The sequence below is a fragment of the Hydractinia symbiolongicarpus genome, chromosome 15, assembly GCF_029227915.1.
Source record: "Hydractinia symbiolongicarpus strain clone_291-10 chromosome 15, HSymV2.1, whole genome shotgun sequence".
In the NCBI taxonomy this organism is placed as follows: Eukaryota; Metazoa; Cnidaria; class Hydrozoa; order Anthoathecata; family Hydractiniidae; genus Hydractinia; species Hydractinia symbiolongicarpus.
Window position 1 is genome coordinate 3,980,991 of NC_079889.1, and position 22,943 is coordinate 4,003,933.

Below are 22,943 nucleotides of genomic sequence, written 5' to 3' on the forward strand. Positions count from 1 at the left end.
ATTACTACAACTTTCCATTAAATTATTGAAACAATGGCAAGTTTCTGGTCGTTTAAAAAATTTGCAAAAAGCGTCAACTCTCGAATAAGGCAAAAGCATTATTTTTGGCAGATGCCTGCGTGGAGGCACACATAGAAACAAGATTTTAGAAAAATATAACGTCGGCAAAAATTATTGTAGAAGTCCTTGGTCCGCTCGTAAGCATTGACAAGGGAAGATTGACAGTTCTAAATTGAACCTGGTATAGAAATAGGCTGTATAATCACTTGTTGGGACGAACTTTAAAATCTGTCAAATTATTTTCAGTATATTTTGTAGATTTTTTAGTGTACAATAAAAATTACAGAGTATACATCACTTGAGCATGATTGCCTTAAAGATGTGTCTACAACTGGTCCTGGTGGCAAGAACTTATGTGTTGTTTCAATTCGCCACGTCTGCACAATGAAACTTTGCAAAATCGACATCGGTACGGTCTTTGATCGGTATGGCTGTGCATGTGGAATTTCAAATTGGAAAGTTTATTAAATGCTTTATGGCAGATTTTACACTGGTATGGTTTCTCCCCTGTGTGAATAAGAACATGATTCCGTAAGTTGCCTTTCTGGTGGAATCCTTTGCCACAAATGTTGCATACAAATTCTTTGGATTTGTTGTGTGTTCGCAAGTGTGTCTTTAATGTGGACGAGCGATTGAAAGATTTGAAACAAATGTAACATTTGTGCGGTCGTTGAGTCGTGTGAATTATTTTATGTCGGCACAGCGTACTGGATAAACGAAAACTCTTACCACAGATAGAACAGGGAAAGGGTTTTACGGACAAACCTGGCGCGATGTTTTCTTCCTGTACATGAGATAGCACCAGTTTATCTTTTACTCCAAGTTGGTCAGTTATACAACATGTACATGACTTTGAAGATGTTTTTAGAACGTCGGCATCAGCTTGCTTTATATTTTTATCGCTGTATTTGTTCTCATAAGCAATGTAACTGTGCAAATTTTTATTTGAGCGCTTAGAGTAGAGAGCATCTCTACAGTAAATGTATTCGTCTTGCTTATCTACACTAATATTCTCGTCTTTAGGAGAAACAGCATAACTGTATGGTATATCTTTAGGTAGATATCTCCAAGAAGAACCAAGAAAATGCGGCAGCTCCGTTTTATAAGGAAATGAATCGTATTCCATCAATTTTGAATCTAATGTATAAGAAACATAAAAACAAATTATAGTTGACCAGTGATACTGTACCCCCTGGCCCACAATCTTATTCGCAGTGATTTTTAGGTTTAAACGTTTTTAAACAGGGGGTAGAAGTAAGCATAATATAATAAAAATAAATAGCACTTGAGAAAAGATTACAAATAAATCGACGCGATTTTTAAAATTTCTAATCGACAATTTAGCAACTTTTTTTACGAATTTTAAGAAAGTTCTAAGGCTACTTTTTTTCTAGGTGAATAGTTAAGTTGATCACAAGAAGAATATTTGTTATATAACTTTATGCTTTAAATTTTTATATTTTTGCGAGTCTGGAATTTCGCGAAGCATACAAACCACGACAATTTTATTTTTGTTTGCGAAATTAAAATTCCTCATAATTGACAATATTTCCCAAAGAGTTGCTGATTTTTATAATAGGATGGTTCGTTTTTGATGGTGGTATCCAAAAATTAGAGTTCACACTAAGATAATTCGCGAAATTATGAAACCGCAAAGGAATTTTTGCTAAAATTAAATGCGTCTTTTTGGGCCTTCGTAAAAACCATCTGTGAAAAATTCCCCTATTCTAATTAAAAAATCCACAATAATTTAGCTTTCTTTAAGGCAATCAAATTGTCTATAGATGTTTAAAAAGAATACAAACGTAAAAAAATTATACACGGTCTCACAGCAAAAATAATTTATAAAAAAAAAGACTTTACCTCGAAATGGATTGATTCGAGACCTATTCCGAACTAAGAACACTTTCGGCATCGTTGATTTAAGACTAAACTAATATATTCCTCCTTATGTGATTGGTCTTGTAAGGGATTTTTCAGGAGCTTTCTTCTTGTATGAATAATAAGATGTCTTGAAACAACTAACTCTTTGATCTCTTAACCAGTTTAAACAACTTCACGACCTGTTCCGGTTAAAAATTCAAATGACAATGCCACTTAGTCAAGGATAAGCAAAATTTATGTTGGTTTACAGACCAGATGGTTAGAAGTGAACAAAAAGCAAACAAAATAGATCACGATGAAGAACAAAACGAAATAAAAGAAAGTAAAGAAAAGAATCAAAAGGAAAAGTTAAGGCTACAAAAAAATAATGATGTAAAAATTCTTTTTAATTTGGAATAAAGATTTTGATAAATTAAAAGCAAAGAATAATAGTCCCTATTAAGCTTATTTTGATCCATCTGGCTGAATTTACTCAAATAGGTTAACAACGCGATTGATTGAATATCGTATAAAGTCTTGATAAGAATAATACTAAAGTGGACAGACGTTCATTCCTTTATTCTTTTTTATTAATTGGTGGACAATACATTGAGAAACTCTTGCCAGATTGCAATGATGTTGTCTCTTTCTGCAAAAGCTCGACATCTTGTTTCCTTCGCTTTGTTGTTGATGTTGTTGTTGTTGTTTTGTGTTGATTAATATCTCAGTATACAAGCACAGGCTAGATACAAAACGCTTTTGACTTTTTCTTTTTGACAGAAGGATTGAAAAAAGAAGGTAAATAAATGAGCGTACATCGGAAAATAATGCATCCCACGATTCTAGTCGGAAATGATTTTGCAGTGTAAAAAAAATAAAAAAGGGATGTCCTGGTGTTTGACAAGCTTTTTTTTTTGTTTACAGTGATTTGCCAAAAACGAAATAACGTTGAAAATTTGGCAGACTTTTTTTGACGGCATTAATATCTTGAGGGTCCTAGTTATTGAGAGTTCACTGTATTCAAATTCGGTCTCCAGCGTATGCCTGTAGATTTAGTCGTTTGGAGTCACGGCTACTGAAAGTCATGGTTCCAACAGAACTTCTTAAATTTAACCGTTCACTGTCTTAATTCTCGTTTTTTCAAATATCGTTTGAAATGTTTTATTTTTCATTGTGAGTACAATTTCCAAATTTCTTTTGCCATTTTTAATTCGGCTTGGGGAAAAAATCTATGTATCATTGGCATGCCAGCAGTCTGATTTTTTTCGGATGTATAAAAAAAATAAAGACACCAAAACAAGATTTTTCACTGACCTACAAGATACAGCTCATTTTCATTTTCACAAAAGGGAGGTCTGAAACTTATTAAAAGCATTAATATATATCCCAGAGTTCTAATTATGCAAACAACACTATACATCTCTCGATCTTTTGTTTTCATTACAATAGAAATCGAACACCACATAATGAGATGCTAATTCAGACAACAACGATTCTAATTATGTTAATTATACGAAAGCTGTTACTCTAATTATGTGTTAACAAGATTAGCTACTGATCGCTTTTCTTATTCTTCCACGTCTCGGGATGTCTTTTGCTTTTCGTTTCTCAATTAATTTTTCCTGTTGGCTTAATCATCTCCAGTACAAAGAATCGTTGTTTCTTTTTAAGTAAATGCGATGAAATTTTAGGCTTAACTTTTGGCTTGATTTGAATAGATAGAAAAAATAGAATTAAAAAACAGCTCCTTTTGAAAAAATATAAAAAAATAATAAAGAAAAACACTGAAAAAGAAAAAGAAAACCCTTTGCTTTTCTTGTGATCCACACAGGGCTTGGTAATACATTTTTTGATAGAATTTCGAAGTCGATCTACGAATTTTTTTTAGATGTACAGAGAGGGTAAAAACACTAAGTTATTATCTGCAATAATATATGCGCCCAACCTCATCCCCAGGGCAACTTGTATCAGAATCCCGGTTATACAAAGAGACAACAGGCGTTGGGAATTAAGTTGATATGTACCCTTGTTCTGGTAGTATGATGAACAAAAAGTTTAGAAATATATTTTGTTTACTTTAAACAGATTTTTTTATTTTCTTACTAAAAAATGAAAAAAGATCTACCTAATACTGGGTACAGATGATTTGTTAAAAAAAAGAATAATCAAAGCTGTATTTATAAAAGTCATGGGGAAATTTTTACGAATAATAGAGAAAAGTCATTTCACCAGTCTTGACATCTTCAGGCCACTGAGCCGCTATCAAATGAATCGAAAAAGGCAATTTTTGGTCAACAAAATTCAAGAGTCGATGTAAAATATTTTGGATATCACCAGATATGGTTCGACGCCGGTAAAAATAAATCTTTGCAATGTAGAACTCCAAATATATCAGAACTTTATTCATCTCATCTAAATAAAGCGTAACAGAGAATCAGTTAGCCGTCTACTGATCAAGTAAGATAGAAAATTTGGGTCCTTTTCGATTCCCTCAATCAGAGAGGTCAGGGCTAGTGCTAGTGGTAGAACCGTAGTAGGTTTTCGTCCACCAACCATATGGTGAGTAACATTAAATTAAATAGGACTTCTATCAAGCATATGGATAGCTGATTGTTTTACCTTTGAAAGTACAAAGTCTTTCGCGTCTTCCTCATATCTGGGGATCTTATTGAAAACAAGATGGTTAAACAAAGATTAACCTTTAAGTTTTTGTTGTCAAAAATAAAGAAAGAAAAAAGAAGATTTGCACATTAGCTTCCCATTGTGTCATCTTCGTCCCCAGGATTTTCTATTCCATAATTATTACGGAGCGGTCAGCAATGGGAACGATGCCCTGGAAACAAGGTTGCTATGGTGTAGCTTAATCATTCAGATTTATCTCACATATTTGCGGTTGTTATTGAAAAAAGAAGAGATTCTTGATTTTTAATTTTTAAATAATTTTTATCCTCGTATTTATTTTTATTCCTGGTTTTCTTTCCTTTGGGACCATGTTGACCAATTTCTAAAATATTAGACTAAAACACAAAAAAACAGGACAGTTTTATTTGGCGCAATTTTCAACCTAAACTTCAAATGCATGCCTAATTAGTTTGAAATTTGGAAATTTTCGAATCATTGTTTTACTTTGACCACGTTAGAGTGTTTTGGGAATTTTTTAAGCACAACTTCTATTAAACACAAACAGCTCTCACTAACAGTTAGTTAGCTAAGAAACATATTAACGCTGAAGGGCGTTTACCGGAAACATTCGGGTAAAAACAGTCCCACAGCAGGTCCGCCATAATTGGCGGATTAACTGTGAGACAAAGTTGTCATAAAAAGTACTTTTATGTTTTAGAAAGAAGATGAATTGGGATTCCCAACTGCATCAAACATGAACCACCCAATCTTGTCTTCAGTCACCCAACAATTGCGGCTCGTCAAATTGCAAGAAGCTGTCTATATGATTACTTAAATGGGGGTCTTTTCATAAACAGGCGGGCCGTTTTTTAAGGGTTAAGAAAGCATTGCAAAAAAGATTTCGGAAAAAAGTTACGAAGTCCTGAGAAATCAACCTTTCATTAGGTTTTTTGAAAGAAAAAGCGTAAGGAATATAATAATCCCGCTGAAGTAAAATTAGTAGACCTGGAAACTTCAATCATGAAATCAAAAGCTATAATGGTACCCGTGTAGCTCTGTTAATGATTAAGTTCAAATCTCAACCACGGTGTACATTGAACGTTACGTGATCCCTCGCCTATCTGATCCAACTATTGACAAACTAACTGATTCGTGCATCAGGCAAGCGAGTGGTTAAATCAACGACGTTTTCTTATCTAACTTTGATAATGTAAGACAGGTAGACAAATTGAAAGAAGTATGTAACAGCCGGTTTGTTGTTCTTGTTGGAATAACATTTCTTTGTTTTATCCACTTCATTCTTAAAAGGTCAAAATGTATAATAATAAAGTGAAACAGCAAGAGTGAGGTGTTTCTATCCTCCGAGCTTGAAAACTCTGCCTTTCTTATTTTAATATTTATTAATTTAATTAATAAAATTACAGAAAATACATATTTATAAATATATCACATATAATTACATGGGCTAATAACTTTTATATTTATAGTATATATTACAATTATTGTGAATTGCTAATTTAACAAATAAATTTACAACGTTAGTAATTCTCATAGTTAACGAACCGAGAAGGTTGTTTCCAACCAACACAAAAGTTTCAGGCAAGGCGACTGTTTTAGGTACCCGCAACTGTTACTTCGCAAATAGATTAATTTTAATACATTTGGCTTGAATTTAAAAGGTACGTGACCAGCCTCGATCCCAGGGCCTGTAGTGTTTTTTTTTATATAAGGATATTCATCCTTATACAAACAAAATCTACAGGCCCTGGGATCGAGGTTGGTTACGTGACTAAAATAGGAAAAAATAGAAGGTATTGAAGATAGTGAGAGAGTGCATTGTTGGCACCCATGTTAGCCTATACACACACGATAATACGACGTCTGGTTAATGATGTGTAGGAACGTAGGAACTACTTTATCGAAAAAAATCTGGAAAAAACCGAACATCCCCTTTTATGCCCCTCCAAATACACATCAATGATGGATAAATATAAATATAGTATGATTTACTTTACGGTACCGAAAATGGCGAGCAACTACAAAATTTTGATAAATGTCGTACTTAAAACACAAATAAATAAATAATATACAAAAAAATAAATAATATATCGTTTTTAATCGCTATACTGTGTGAAAGGAAAGAACTTTGTTTAGAGATTGGTTCAGTGGAGATTAATTCAACTGTGTTTGTTTTGATTTTGCCGGTCTTTGTTTTAGTACTTGTTGATGTTTTTGTGGAACTCACGTGTGTGAGACGTACTGTTGTGCCGCTTGATAAAGTGCTGATCGGTGTGTGTGTTACAGCTGTCGTTGATAATTCAGCGTTTATTGAAATCATTTGACCTGCAATTAATTAAAGGACAAAATATAATATAATGAATTAAATGCTAACACCGGCTGCTTGTCAAAATATTTAGAACTGTAATTATGTTATCCTGAAAAATTAATAGAAATAATAATTTCGGAATTATATGAAATTTCTTAAACACGTGTGAAACACACCACACAAATATATTCGCTTGCTTTGTCCAATGTAAACCTCTTATTTGGGCGACCAAGTGCAGTTTATAATCAAAAGCGCTATCACTATAAATGCTTACAGGAAAGCGTCATAATACATTAAAAGCTGTTTAGTCTTTTGAATAAAATAAAAATCACTGCTAAAAAACTCACCTATATTGTCTTTGCAGCTCTTTTCTAAAAATATGATATCGTCTAAAGCAATGAAACTTTTGTTCCCAGTTGATCCAAATAACTCGACCTTGAAAACAAGGGCAGGTAAAATATAAAAAGAGACTGAAAACAGTTGCATTTTTTCATTTAGGCTGTACAGATATAATTAAACATATGTACTGTACAAAGTCTGGCATTGACATTTAACACTAGGGTATTACGCAAGATTCACAAATATAGGAGCGTATTAATATAAATATACGGCACACAGCGATATCAAATGAAAAAATTCCCTTGTTTAAAAAATATCTCTAGTAAAAAAAATTCAAATCAAAAGCATACCCTGCATTTACTCAGAAAATATGCGATAAGATAAGATACGATAAGATGCGACAAGATACGATACGATGCGACAAATAAGATAATACCATAAATACCATATTATACGATATGATACGATAAAACACGATAAAATACATTAAAATACGATAAAGTACGATCGATACAAAAACATAAGATAAGTTATGAGGAAGGAAAGGAAGCTAGCTTATTAAGGATAGTTAAGATCTCCTTAAAATTAGCTAATCAAGAGAATTAAGGCCTACCCGAAATACACTTGATAACGATATATTTACTCTTTTCCAGCCTTGTATGCCATTAGATTTAAGCTTCTTAGCCACCTTTCTACCGTTCTTTTTGTATAAATGAATCTCAAGTTTGGAAGTTGTGCCAAAATCATAATAAAAGTTCATACAACCGGACGTACGTTTTGCAAACTGAAGCTTCATCCAACCATGTTGATTACTCCCAAGGAACATGTAATAACCTACAAGTTACAACGACATATCAAATTCTTTTGTGAAAGCTCGAAGTAATATCTTACGGTTAGACTAAGCAGGCATTACTGTTATTAACAAGCGTCTATAACATTTACTCGCTTTCTTACACCACTCTATATACTTGCTTCTTTGATAGTTCGTGCATGCGCATTATAATTTTTTCGCGATGAGAAAAAGTGTCTACTATAAGTCGCGTCTGCTTTATGGAGGCGTTCGATTTAGAGAGATTGATGTGTCTGCTTAAGAGATGTTTCGCTATAATATTAATTTGGTTCACTATCAAGTTATGACTAAAGTGAGATAAAGCGAGCCTACCAACTATATAGGAAACATCGGTTACAGGACCTTCTATTGTTGTACCAGATTGGCTTCTTTTCCAGTCTCCTTGGAATTTCCAATAGCAAACGCCATCGTTATCAAATTCACAGTCGAATTTACCTGCATGTAATACGTTTTAAGTTATAAAAAAACAAATAGGGGAATATCTACCGTTGACCAGATAGATTCTTTATAATACTAAGGATTTGTAATAGCAGGATTGGTTACTCAATTTAATAGGCCCATTTCCCTCTTCCCACCTGGAACAGAAAAGAAATTAATCTATAGGTGAGTATAGATACTTATCATTGTCAGCTCCCTTTGAATGCGTCACTAGCTAAATTCCGGTAAAGCAACCTTTAAACGCAAATAATAAGGTTAAGAATTTTTTTCTCTGTATTTCAATCAACAAAGATATTCTTTCTGCTGCTTTATTTTACAGAGCAAAGAGAAACCTACACCCACCTCTGACGCACGCCCCACGTCTGCAATGTTTGCGTTCTTCAGCTAAACCTGTACAATTGTTACCATGGCGACGAGGAGGAGGATCAGTGCAATCACGGTACCTTGTCTGTTTTCCATTGCCGCAATAAACATTGCATTCGTTCCATGGCGACCATCTGGACCACCAACCATCACCTAAGCAGTTGTGAAAACCAGGTCAGTATTTTTAACGAAAGTCTTTTGTTAATATCCTTTATTTATAATGGCTGCCAAATTGCTACTTCATGTTACGGATGCACGAAAATAGTGATGCCTGTACAACGATGATGTACAACGGTCAATCGTTGTTGTTTGAGCAGGCTAACGACTATCTTAATAGTTGACCGCTGTGTGATGAATATATTTCCTAAATTATTTTCGCCAAGAAAATTCCGATTCTGTGTATTTTGAAACTAATGCTAAATAACTTATCTTGATTTTCAATATCCGGGTGAACGTAAACGTAAGAAGTGTTGAAATAGATATGTTTATTACTGTTTTTTTTTCGCAGCAAGTATAAAGGTTTCACGCTAAAGCTGCAATTTGTTAGTTTTGATAGTGTACTTCAATTCTTACTTTGTTTCTCCTCACAAATCCAGTGAAATCCAGTGTGACACATGTACAAATACTATTGTGTAAAACATTTATCAGTCCACCTAAAGTCGGTCCAAGTGATAAAAATTTCAGGAAGTAAAGAAAATTTGGGCAGTCAAAAAATTCAAACCAACAAAAATTTAGGCCGATTTTGTGTGAACCGATTTGATTTCTTTTCTAAGTCACTTACGACTGCACTCTGTGTCGCTGCAGCGTTTGAGTTCCGTCTCAATATTTCTGTCGAGTTCATTGCAGGCGTTTTGACTTCCTATAGAATAACAAAAACGCGTTCTCCTTTTGTAGCACTGATCATTACATGAGGCGTAGGCAGACCATCTGGACCAACCTTCGGTAGCATCAACTAAAAATGCAGAAAATATGAATTAGTTTTTCTATCAAGGTCTCTTCTGTAGTCACTGATGTACTCGTTATTCTTATGTATGTGCTAGAAGGAAAATGGTCAATGGGATCAATGTACCATTTTTAAAGGAGTCAGTGTTAATATCTAGATTTAAATGGTCCACAATGTGTTTATCGCCAGATTAGTACTTATTCCACCTGTTATGCTGCATTTGATTTTCGCGTAATGATCGCTGTCACGAAATTTTAAAGGCAAAATGTTTCAGTCACGTTGGTAGCTTCCCCGTGATAGAGTTTGGTAATGAGAGCGCAAAGAATAATACGATAGAATGCGATTTAAATTAAATGGTAAAACCATTTCTCTCACTGTGGATCGTGTAAACTTGGTGGAGTTGATTCAGTAAAGGTAGGATATCCTTATTTACTCAGGATATCCTACTTAGCTCCCAAGGATACTGTAATCAATGAAAGTTCTGCAAAAGAGTTTTTAGTGCATCTGAAGCTTCTAATTGAGCGGAAGTAAACAAATTCACCTCTACAGTCATACAGTCTTCTAACTTTTTCCACATCTCTTTTATTCGGCATATTTACTTCTGCAAGAACATCAGTGCTGTTCACGAGAGAAATTGTCATCAGTTTAGGCTGTTTAGAATAGGAAAATGAGTCGTAATGCATAACACTTTTGACGTCATAATGTTCATCTAGAAAATCTGTCTCTTCCGCTGAAAGTTTGTCAAAGAACTTTTCATAACCTAAAGGAAGATGATAAGCATGATAGGAAGTTTGGGAAACGGTACTCGTTAACAAATTGTTAAATAAAAAAAAGCGTACTGAGGATGTATTTTAGAGAAAAATAAAGGCGTTAACTAGACGTCTTCTACTCATAGCGTTACGCCTTAATACGTCTTTGAAAAGGCGGGAAAAAGACGTATTTTGAAGGACTTTCTCATAGTTATTAAAAAATGTAATAAATGCCTATAAACAGTTATAGGCATTTATTACATGAAGCTAGACAGACAAGACAGTCCGATCAACCTAGTTTTAAGAAAAAGGGCAGAAACCTTCGCGCACTGAAACTTTTGCGTAACAAAACAAACGCGAAATAAACTTTCGCGTTTCGTAGTTTTTGAAAAAAATTTCGCGAATCGAAAAAGGTTTTTTTCGCGTGAAATTACTTTCGCAAATGAGCTAAAAGTAAATATAAATATAATATCATGTGTTATTGATTTTTTTGATAACAAAAAAATTCAGGAAAAGGCTTTTTATTTGATTAAAAAAAAATTTCCCGTGAAAGACTTCCGCTTTTTTTAAATTAGCTATGAATTTGCGCGAAATAACTTTTGCGTTTTGCAGTTTTGAAATTTTTAAAGGCAAAAACTTGAGCGAAAAAGTTTCTGCTCACGAAAACTTCTGCCTTTAAAGTAGTTTTTAAAAGATATATCCAACCTGCATTGGCCTCCTGCTGCACTATATCAAGCGTAAAATGCAAGCAACGTTTTAATATTATCAGTCTGGCTAATTTACAACGTATGCTTAATAGCGCGTGGCCTTGCAGTTATAGCGCGTGGCCATGTGGTTATGGAGTTCGCTTCGTAATCACAAGGTCCGTGGTTCGGTCCACAGCGCGGGCATGTTTAGCAAGTGTCTTTACTACAGCAACCCATGCCATGTGAGGGAAATTGGGTAGGTAATGCCGGTGTATACTTAATGTATACATTCCGAACACAGGACCCACATTGATAACAGTGTTTCAAACACTGAAGTGGCTATATCCTGCATAAATATTCGGAATAATAATAATAATAATAATAATAATCTTTGACATCCATTTTGAATTTTTTATTTAACAAACGATGCCTACCAGGTGTTATGTTATCCCAATTTATCTCGACATATTTGTCGCGATCATAACGCTTCATCTCATGATAAAATCCCATCACGTGGTACATTTCGTGCAATATGATTGGCATAGTACTACAATATGGTCCAATAAAAACCTCTTGTCCGTGGATGGCTGAATTAGTCTGGCCAATCTCAGACCTACAACTACAAAGCAATTCATCACGTGTTAAATTATTGTGCGGTTTTATTTTATTTTTTATTTTCTGAACATTTAGGATAAGATCGTCAGTTTAAATGTATACATATATGCAAAGAACTGCTATCAATGACCGTCCTGTTGAATAAATACACATAAAAATAGTAAAAATTAGTTGGTAAAATATAAATAAAATAGATAAAGTAAAAAACGTATATTATATAAAGTAAAAATGTATAAGGATAAAAACAACTGACGTGGAGCATATACGGAATAGATTATGCACAGAAAGACTAAGAACGGTAAGAAGAGTGCTAACTACATGACACATGGATTGACTATGCGCAGAAAAACATAGCTAGTCATGAAAAAATCTTTGAAAAATGTTTAAATACTGCTCTAAAATCATTTGAATTGCCTAATTTGCGAATATCAATAGGCAATGAATTATATAAGCTACCACCAGCGATAAAAAACTGTGCCTAGCGATTTCCAATGTCAACACCAAATCTATCTACCACAATTTACTTTTAGCCTCGGGGAGAAATTAATTTGTAGTAAAGGCTAATGCTGATGTAGTAAGATGAACGCGTTTGGGGTGAAAATATTTGAGGTCAAGTTATGCAAAGCAAGGCGAAGAAGAGGTCAAACAACAATTTCATTATTTTCGGTATGTATCAAAAGTAGCGCGTCGGAGCGCCTTAAATTTTATTAGTGAAAAGTGACGAAATTGTCGCCAAGTTACGAAAACTTTTAGTCACGGAACCTATAACTGTCGCTTATTGATGTGATATTCACAAGTGCAAAATTTTCGCCATTTAAATTTAATTTTCACTTAAAACTAGTTAATAAATATAATTATTTGCGTATAAATGTTAAACGGGTGGATGAGGAAAAGAACCTGAGTCAGGATGGCCTTGTCGTGCATCAGATTGATCTCTTAAATTCCCGTTAATGATAAAAAGTTTTTAATTGATTCAGATATGATCTTTGCGCCTTCTGCGATGTCAAAAAAATGCAAACAAGACCCCGGAAATGAGGTGTCTTTAAATAAACGCTTAGCTGCTTGTTCTTCTCTTACGGTCAAAGTTATCTATGATCTACGTCTTCAGTATCATAAAAATTAATCTGTTATTAAATAGTAAGCGATATCAGTTGCTCTGTGCGTTACTTTTTTGTGGAATAGTTTGAGATTTGAGAGGGAACTAAAAGTTTAATTCACTGTAAGTGGGCATCAAATAGTTATACTGTATAAAATTTATACGTACACGCTGTCAGGTTTAAATATAACATATGGTAGATTGATGTCCAACTTGATTCTTTCCACCCACTGTACGCATGTTAACGTATTGAAGTGTACTATAGATTTCTTTATTGCGGTTTCATTCCATACTATAAATATACAATGTGTACATCATGACAAAATTTTAAACTTGCGTTTTACGTATATCGTAAAATCAAGAAAATACCCCCTTAGCCTATTTTTTGTTATGACTTATATATAATTAGGAAGCCCTATTTACCCAGCTGTGGACTTATAATCAAAATGAATTGTTCTCCTTGCTTTGTAGTTAGTTTGTGATAACAAGGTTTCCTTAAAGGAAAATAAGTGAAGGAAATCCAATGCTATAAAATCCATGTTAGGTTTTATAACTGAGCTTGAATTTCAGTAAAAAAAACCAGAGGGAGTCTATAATTGGGGAAGTTTAGCTTTTGTGAACCTATCTATATTTTAATACTCGCTGTCTGTCTTTTTGTAAGTAAATCTAACATCCTTGTAATCGAGAGAGCCACTATAGTCCCACCTATCATCATAGTAATTAACCCTAACCAAAAATTTCACTACTTCATGTTAACAGGCGGCAAGGATGCACGAAATAACGGTATGGGCATTCTCCCCCGCAGAGCTCATTGTGATTGAAATCTCGAAAGTTTAAATAATCGAGCGAGATACTATCTCCACAGCAGATACTTTCTCCTTGTTCTCTAATATTAGACCAATCAGAATCCATCATTTGACCAGAGGTTTAGAGCTACTTTTGAGGTTTATCTCAAAGAGCTCTAGGGTCGAGAATGCGATTCGGGAAATATGTACGACGGACGATCCATTATGGAATATTACACTGGCCAACGGTTTAGGAATAAGTTCATAAAGTTTTATACTTCTATAATAATATTTTACCATTTGGGTGAATTTCATAAGGGATTACTTTACGTTGCCATATTCTCTTTCGATCAAAAACAGCATTTCTTTTGTTCCTTTCATTAATTTGAATTGTGCTGGAGGCTAAAAAAAACAGTTGCTGCAAAAAAATTTCAATCAAGGAAAAGTGTTTCACTACAAATAGACGCTATTCTTTCTTAGTCGCTTACATCAATTAAACGCCATCTCAACCTCGATTCCAGGGCTTTTTGTCTCTTTTTTATAACGTGACGGCGAGACGAATTTTTTTTCTTTTAATCGCCGTCCCTTATATCAAAAAGAGAAAAAAAAGCACTGGGATTGAGGTTGACGCCCTCTTACAATGAATTTTTGCCAATAAATACCCATTCTAATGGACGACCCGCTAAAAAACCCGCCCTCTGGAGAGTCTTTTATTCAAAGAATAATACGAATGTTGACCTTTACTAATAAGAATCTTCATAAAAACCATTATACATAACGACAGAAGATATGGTTGGGACTGCACTATCTTTTTAGTAGAACAGATAATTAAGATATTATGTTAACATATATGTCTTCCATTGGCAAAGAAAGAATACAAACGTTTATTTGATCGCCCCGTCAATCGACGCCCCTTCTTTGAACGCCCCCTTCAATAGCCAAATAGATGCCCTATTAAAATCAAAAGGTTTAATAAACGCACCGGCCGTTTGTTTATTTGAATATTACGGTATGGTTGAGATTTTAATCCCTCTACATTAAATTACGCTAAGTAAATCTAAGTTCATACAAGTGACCCTCGTCATTACAGAAATCGGAATATCTGAGGATTAAATAATATTGTAGCACATTGATCCATCGACAAAACTAGTGAAATCATTCAAAATGTGTTTCTTTTATTTTTATTGAAATTTCAGTTCACGCAGACCACTCTTTGAGAAACCGTTTGAAATTTGAAAACGGTACAGCCCTTTAATTCCATCTGATTTTCTAAATTTTTGTGGGGAACTTTACAAAAATGCTTTTCCTATTTAACTACCATGGGAAAGTTATTTCTCATCCCTATTAGTTCTACTATGTAACAGCTCCTATTTTTCAAAGTAAGAACACAATAGGTGGCTTGCCCTCTTTTTTCAAGCCCCGTTTAATGACATGGTGTAGACACAAGACATGCAGTGAAACATCTGCGCTGGACATAATCATACAGAAAGTGAGAACACTTACCAAATGAGAGTATTATTATGAAAAAAAACATAGTTAAATTTTTCTGTTCTGGTGGCGGAAATTCGAACCTAAAATTAAAACAGTCATCTGGTGAACAAAGTTAATTAAATAAACTTTTTAATCTCTTTAATAATAGCCATACTGTCTGTCTGTTTGTGCGCGAAAAAAACACTGTGCCAAATATGCGATATATAAAGGACGGGTGACCCCGCGGATATTTTCACGAGCCACGTCTAGTCTATATTATAATAGTCGTATACATCTGTCCGTCTGTCTGTCTGTCACGCAAAATCGTAGCTTAGCTTCGCAAGTAGCGAAACGCACGCAATGCGGTTTAAAAGGACGGACGACCCCGTGGATTTTTCTCGATTTAATTACTCGATCAGATAGAAGATTAAAGTTCATGATTTTGATTGTAGATCAAAGCTACTATCTAGAGAATTTCTAAATTTTAGCGTGATAATCTTTCATAGATGAATGAAACGAGTTATGTTCCCGCCATTTGTTTCATGTTTTTGTTATACTCGTGATAATAAATTCCAAGCAAAAATTGCCCAAATCGTTAGTTGTAAAAATAATTACTTAAATATTTCGAGAATGTTTTACCTTTCGAAAATGTTCTCTTTAAAAATTTCAACGTTCCATAACATTTCATTGACAAGCACCCTTGAATATTTATACTCATTTTTGCTGGTGCATAGCCATGCAGTACTGACTTTTCATATCTGTTCCACAGCAATGTATCAAACTTTTAGTTCCCATATTTCTAGGAGGCACATATATTGGCTATTCGTAGAAAGGTTTGGAAACGGGATTAAACCGATTTTCTCAGATTTTACTGAAATATGATGAAAATAGGATTCTCTTGTGTTTAAAACTGTTTTTAAAGTAATTGCATTCAATGCCATTTTTATTGCACCATCAAGAAGCCACAATCCAAGCTTGGTTTAATGCATTTCTTAAATAATTTTAGGGGGGAGGCACCATATATGAATAAAAGCCAAAAATTGCTTGAAACACCGTTTTTTTTTAGGTAAAATCCGAAAAATCGGGTAATTAGGCTAATCAAATGACTTCAATTCTCAAACAAGCAAAACAAATCAAAATAAAGTTGTCTTAAGTCTCAAGTCCTAAAAATGATTATAATAAAAGGTAGGTAGGAACAGCTACAACGAACGAACGAACGAACGAACGAACGAACGAACGAACGAACGAACGAACGAACGAACGAACGAACGAACGAACGAACGAACGAACGAACGAACGAACGAACGAACGAACGAACGAACGAACGAACGAACGAACGAACGAACGAACGAACGAACGAACGAACGAACGAACGAACGAACGAACGAACGAACGAACGAACGAACGAACGAACGAACGAACGAACGAACGAACGAACGAACGAACGAACGAACGAACGAACGAACGAACGAACGAACGAACGAACGAACGAACGAACGAACGAACGAACGAACGAACGAATATTATACTGGAAATTAAAAATAAAACTTACCTTGTATAGTTTAATTGTGTTGTACTGCCTGCTTCATTACATGGCACAAATAATATAATCAGGGGGAGTGCCTTTTAAGTATTTAAGTTATCTTTCAAAAACGTGCAGATGCCCTTAACAATGATATTGTGTTTACTTCAAACGGTCATTTGTTTTTATTCTTTTATTATATTTCTTTAACTTATTTAGTTTATGTTAAGAACAGTTAAAAAGGGAATTCCACAATTCATGCATATTCCCATAAGCTAAAAGTTTTTTAGTTAATTTTTTGTATCAATAGTAAAAAACAAACATAAAAGAGAATGATTGGTAAAAGTGATATCCAAAAATTTTAAAAAAACTGACATTACCGAAAAACAATGTATCTTCACACGTTGAAACGTTAAATTTAAATTATATATATTTTTTTTATTAAATCTGCGATTCAAATGAAGTTATTGACTGGAAGCACATAAAAGGGGTGTTAAATGGTATGCGAAATTCCCACCAGCTTTTTTTAAAACCTATTTTTTTTGTATTTTCATTTGTATCGATTATAAATCATTCCATAAAAAATTAAGTTGTCAGGATGTATAGCCAAAAAAGACCACCCATGTGGCAATAGAAATTCTTAAGTTCAATTTCTTACAATTAAGAACGGTTAAAATGGATGTTACAGAGTATGCGCACTTCCCATATGTCATTAGCCTATATTCTTTTTTTTATATTTTCATACAAAAAATCATACGTAAAATGATCCAAGTTACTATTGTAGTGTCCAAAAAAAATTAACCCTGCATTGGTAAATAAGGGTCAGTTAAAATTCCTTCTGAGCAGTTATATAATATAATTAATAATTTTAAATCTTATGAAAGTTTTTATGTACATGACAACCTAGTATAACGCTACCTCGTCATTTTTAACCGACGCTGACGAAAATATTATACCGAAAATTTGTACGTTAAGAAAAAAACGTTTAAAACAAGTGGTAGATGTTTCTATGTTGGTTAATTTTTATTTTTATTAAGCGAATATTTATACTGAACATACATGTCGACTAAAAGCTGTTATAAATATGTGTCAAGTGAAAATAAATAAAAAATATAAATAAATATATACATAAATAATAAAACCAAGTATGATGGACACGCGAGAATCGAGGACTGGTCAAAAATAAGAAGTCGGGTAAAAAAGAGTTTAAAAAAAAAACACGAAAAAAAGATTAAAAGTAAAGGTACGAAACTTGGAAACTTAAACCATCAATTATCCCAAATATTAATTTTACAAAATAAATAGTAAGCAAAACGAAATGAATAATTAGTACCTAAATTATACATACAAATGAGCCATGTGAAAGAAACAAATTTGAGAGATTCTAATAATAATGGCGCAAAAAGAAAAGAGAATGGGGAAACTTTATCAAAAATCTCAAAGCCAACAAAGTAGAGTGTCACACAGATAGATGGCGATATAAACGATAAATTCAGATTTCAGCTTAGAGACCTAAAATTATTTAATAAAACTAATTGAAATTTTCATTTAAAAATGTTTTAAAATCAGACATGCCTAAAACACGGGCCTTTTTTACTACATCCTTTAGTTGTTGTTGAATAATAGTATTTCTTAGCTTTTAGGCAGATTGGTGAAATCTATGCCCGTATACGTCTGTCTGTCACGCAAAATGGTAGCTTAGCTGCGACGGGCAAATCGGTGGATTTTTCCACGGGCTAACGACTAGTATTAAATAATTTTTTAATCATAATAACCTCACCTCATATGATTAAAGTCTTGAGATCGTCAGGTATCCGTCATTTGAGTTGTCGTAGGTACATAGCGAATATTTCAAAATCCGTTCGCAGCATGACAAAAGGAGTGAATAACCCCTTTTCTTACTCAACTCTTCAACCCCCACCCCGGTTTTTTGGCCAAAATATATGTCTTGACGATCTCAAAAATTCAGTGTTTAAAAAAAAATTGGTAAATGGAGAAAAAATAAAAAATAAAAAATGAAAAATAAAATAGAAATAAGTATATAAAAAAACGTTTACCTGTCAAGCCTTGTTTCTCTTTGATTAATTTAGACTGGTATCACTCAATGTTTTAATATCAACTGTCATAAAATTTAAAAAGTTAGCCCTATTTAATTTGTCGTCAGCATTGTCATTTCTTATTACACTAGCATCATGACTATGCGGATTTAGTTTTGAACGGAAAAATTACTTTGTAACGAAACTGGAGTTTTTTGTGCCTTGACAACCGCAAGTTCCCTAAACAATTTATTTTAGTTTCTGACTTGAATAGCTAGTTTTGTTCACAATATTGCATGATCTGCGTCAATATAATAGAGATTAAATTCCATTCCAGGAGATTCTTTCCTCATTTTATACACTTAATAGTGGAATTACTTTCTATTAAATGTTTACTAATACAGTGCTTAATCCAGATTAAATAAATATTTCGCATCACATATTTAACCTAACTTTGTACAAATTAAACACAACGTTAATTTTCAATTTTGTTTTTATTTTTCTTAAAAAAAGCTAACAAAAGATGTTACAAAATGAAGTTAGTCTACTTTCTAGGGCTTTTTATACTATCTGTGTTTTTTTATCTTCCATATAAGAAAGTAAAATTTTCAAATAAGCGCCCAGTTTCTCAAGGTAGTTTTTGATTAGGCGCCCCCTTTTATTAGGTGGGCGCTTATTCGAGGGGGGGGGGGCGCTTAATAAGTATTGGGTGCTTATTGAAACTTAGAGAAATTACGTGAGCGCTTATTCGAGGGGTCGCTCAATAAGTACATGTCGGCGCTTATTAAAATTTAGGGAAGTTAAGTGGACGCTTTGTGGAGGGGGCGCCTAAAAAATGCTGGGCGCTTAATTGGATCATTACGGTATTATCGAAGAAAAGATTTTTCTCTTTTAATTAATTATTAAAAAGTATTCTGTAAGGCAATATTTTTAAAAGCCAAAAATTTAAAAAGTCATTTTACTTAACTGTATTAGTTGTGGGTGTTGGATTGAAAATTCGGAATTTATCGACACAATCGGGAAAAACATTCTTTTTTTTAAGAAAAATATTTTCTTCGGTAAAATTAATAACATCACAATGCATCCTTAACTGTTAGAACACGGTTGAAAATCGATAAAAAAATCAGTCCTGTAGTTGGAGCGTTACTTCCGAGAGGTTGTTATGAAATATGTTATCCAAGTTTTAGAAAGAGGGTTAATTGGGCTACTCAACACTGTCCAACACAAATCAGCTAGGTCTTTTCTCTAGCAACCAATTGCAATTCAACTTGTAGAAATTTAATTATTGTTGGACTTAAAAATAGGTGTTTTCCCAACATGTGCAAATCTAAAACAATAAAGTTGCTTATTTGACCATCTGAAAAAGTGGATTGTAAAAGTGTTCATTGTATAAGTGTAATTACAGCACAATAAAAAATCGTGGTTCAGCATCAACAACAACGGCAATAAAAATCGAGAAGCGTAGAAGTATGTGCAAATTCTTGAATTAAAATGGCTGATGAAAGAAAGTAAAAGTTACGTGACATTATTTTCGTCTGTCTGTATGGCTTAGACTTTTAAATGCAATGGAAAAAGAAAAATACAAAGAATTTTTATTATAAAAACTAAAAATTAAGTTTTATAAAAAAAATGAAAAGGAAGAATTGAATTTCGCGGTTAAAGTGTGATTCTGATTTTGCGAAAAATCCTCTCGCAAAGCTGCAAAATTATCTTTCTAAAAAAATTTGCAACCTAGCAGACAACTCATGGACTTTAATGAAAAAAGCAATCACAACTTCTTCATTGCATTCTTGAGCCGGATTTCCACTATGGAACACAACATACCGTAACTTCACGTATTTTTTGGTTTTAATGATTGGCTCAAAACAAAACTATTCTTAATAATTATTTTGTTTATTTAACTTTTGATTTGCGTATTACGAAAAAAATTGAATAAAATCCAACTTTTTCACGTTCCGACACATAGCGACCAAAACATCAGGCCTGTCCAATCAGATCAACTGATTTCGGTACGAAATGCGTATCATCATGTTTAAGTGTAAACCCACCTTTAAAACACACAAGGCACAACGTAAATACGTTTGTCATTCCCAACGTAGAAAATAAAAAAAAAACAGTTTTAATTTCTTATCTAATCAAGTATCTAAAACACAATTATAGCTACCTATTACATGACTGATATCCACCAAGCGTTAATACTTTGTCATGATTTTTGACCGTAGATTCATTGTACATTAACTTGAACGCACTCTGCTCTCATTAACCACATATAGCGATGTTTATTAGAAAATTAGACCAGCATGGCATGTTTCAATACTGCAGGGACAAAAAAGATGTATTCCATACTTATATCTTGGTGTTTTATTATATTATTCCCACTATGTAATAAATATGCACTGCGGAGGAGAATAGTCAGTGTATTAATTAACTTCGATAGTAGATTAACGAGTTCAATTTCCAATAAAAGAACATACTTTTTATTTTAAATCACTTATTACAGATCTTACGAGCGTATATTTCTTAATTCTCTCGAAAACGTTTTTTTTTGTGTAATTGTCATCATCACTTTTTTAAAAATCATATCGGAGGCAGAAAAAATGTCGGACAAAACTGACGACATTTTCCGGCAAGCGACAAAGAAATTTTCTTGACAAATCTTTCGTCCGATATTACGTGATAGAATCTTAAAACTCTTCTGAAGAGTCGTTTTAATTGTTTTTTTCTGCCTTACGTAGAAAATGCGCGCCAAAATATTAACAAAATAGACAAATTTATCTCGGGTGACAAATATCCGTCCGGCGTAGTTTTTGACCGCCAATAATTCTTTATCCGATAAAGCATATATTATATCTACAATGCAAATCAGATGAAATCCATCTCCATACGTTAGTGTAGGCGTGCTTTATAATACCTTTAAAAAGTTAAATTTACGTCTCTATGACAACGGAACTAACCAATGGTGAAAAAATTTGATGAAAAAAAATGCTTACAGCTTTTATTTTGTGAATTAAGAGGTAAAAGGAATTGAACGTGCCTTCCGTTTTAATATCAACACAATGATTCATATAAAACTTTGGGGTGACCTATATTGTTTAATTGCTTTTAATTGATATAAAAGCCAGACAAAGGAAAAACAACATGGGAAAAACCATTCATATAGTCTATTTTACTAAAATGCATGTTTTTTGCATATAAACAGCACAATTTGGCTGATAACTGATGTTGCTAAAGTGTCCGTATCTTAACAGATACAACTTTGTTCCCTTTTTTGTTTCTTGGGCATATTGACAAAGCAAACGTTGCATCAGTTAAAATAGTGAACCAATCAAATAAAACATCCGTTTTAATCACGTTAAACGTCAACCTCATTCCCAATGCCTGTTGTCTCTTTTCCATAACCGGGACGGCGAGACGAACATGTTTGTATCGCCGTCCCGAAGTCAGAAATAAATACAAGACGTTGCTTAAACGTCGGATAAAACATACATAATAGGACGTCTTGTTTTGTAGTCCTTCTTGTTTGTTCTGTTCTCTGTTTTTATTTACTCACTTTTGAGCTGGTTTTTTGATTACGGGTCTGTTTTTAAAGGATTTGAGCAACCTCGTTCCCATGGCTCATTGGCGCTGCGCTCATTGTTAGGTCTGACGAAAAAGGCCCTGGCGGAGGCTGGTTTTGTTCTGAGCCGTGATTGGTCGAGAATTTCACCTAATTATGCGAAAGATAAAACATCACTCGGTCCGTGAAATATTCACGCTGAAACTAACTGTAAACAATAAAGATGGCCGACACTGTGCATACATGTTTTAGAGCTTTCAGTGTGCATAATTTTCCAAAATCTTCACGAAATCCTCCCCCCCCCCTAAAACATATAAATGGAGTGTTTTTTTTATTTAAATTTTGTATAGCTAATATATTAGCATTTTATTATATTATGTACCAACAGACATATATTATCAACTTGTCAAAAGATATGTTCGTTTATATTAGTTTCATTATATATTTTCATATATATATTACATATAGCTATATATATATAACAGATTTTTATACTGTATATATTCAGTTGTTGTATTGTTAAATATTTCATATGATATGTGCAATATACATACCTACAGTACTTCATTATTATTTTATAAAATGAATTTTAAAAACCACCAAAGTTTTTTTTATAATTTTATA

At 33.4% G+C, this 22,943-nt stretch overlaps 2 protein-coding genes across 2 annotated transcripts; both read right to left on the bottom strand.

The window, feature by feature from the left end:
• Nucleotides 1–291: 291 nt before the first annotated feature.
• On the bottom strand, nt 292–2,267 carry LOC130628894 (fez family zinc finger protein 1-like). The gene is made up of 2 exons (XM_057441935.1): nt 1,924–2,267; nt 292–1,197 (listed from the first exon to the last, which is right to left on the bottom strand). Exons 1-2 carry the CDS (start codon nt 1,973–1,975, stop codon nt 386–388), a joined length of 864 nt encoding a protein of 287 aa, XP_057297918.1. The 5' UTR covers nt 1,976–2,267; the 3' UTR covers nt 292–385.
• A 4,049-nt stretch (nt 2,268–6,316) lies between these two features.
• On the bottom strand, nt 6,317–21,124 carry LOC130629126 (uncharacterized). Its single transcript, XM_057442231.1, has 12 exons — nt 20,928–21,124; nt 15,239–15,306; nt 14,033–14,137; nt 13,119–13,242; nt 11,674–11,858; nt 10,346–10,564; nt 9,643–9,813; nt 8,841–9,014; nt 8,373–8,495; nt 7,824–8,044; nt 7,219–7,306; nt 6,317–6,888 (listed from the first exon to the last, which is right to left on the bottom strand). Exons 1-12 carry the CDS (start codon nt 20,996–20,998, stop codon nt 6,608–6,610), a joined length of 1,830 nt encoding a protein of 609 aa, XP_057298214.1. The 5' UTR covers nt 20,999–21,124; the 3' UTR covers nt 6,317–6,607.
• Between the last annotated feature and the right edge of the window lie 1,819 nt (nt 21,125–22,943).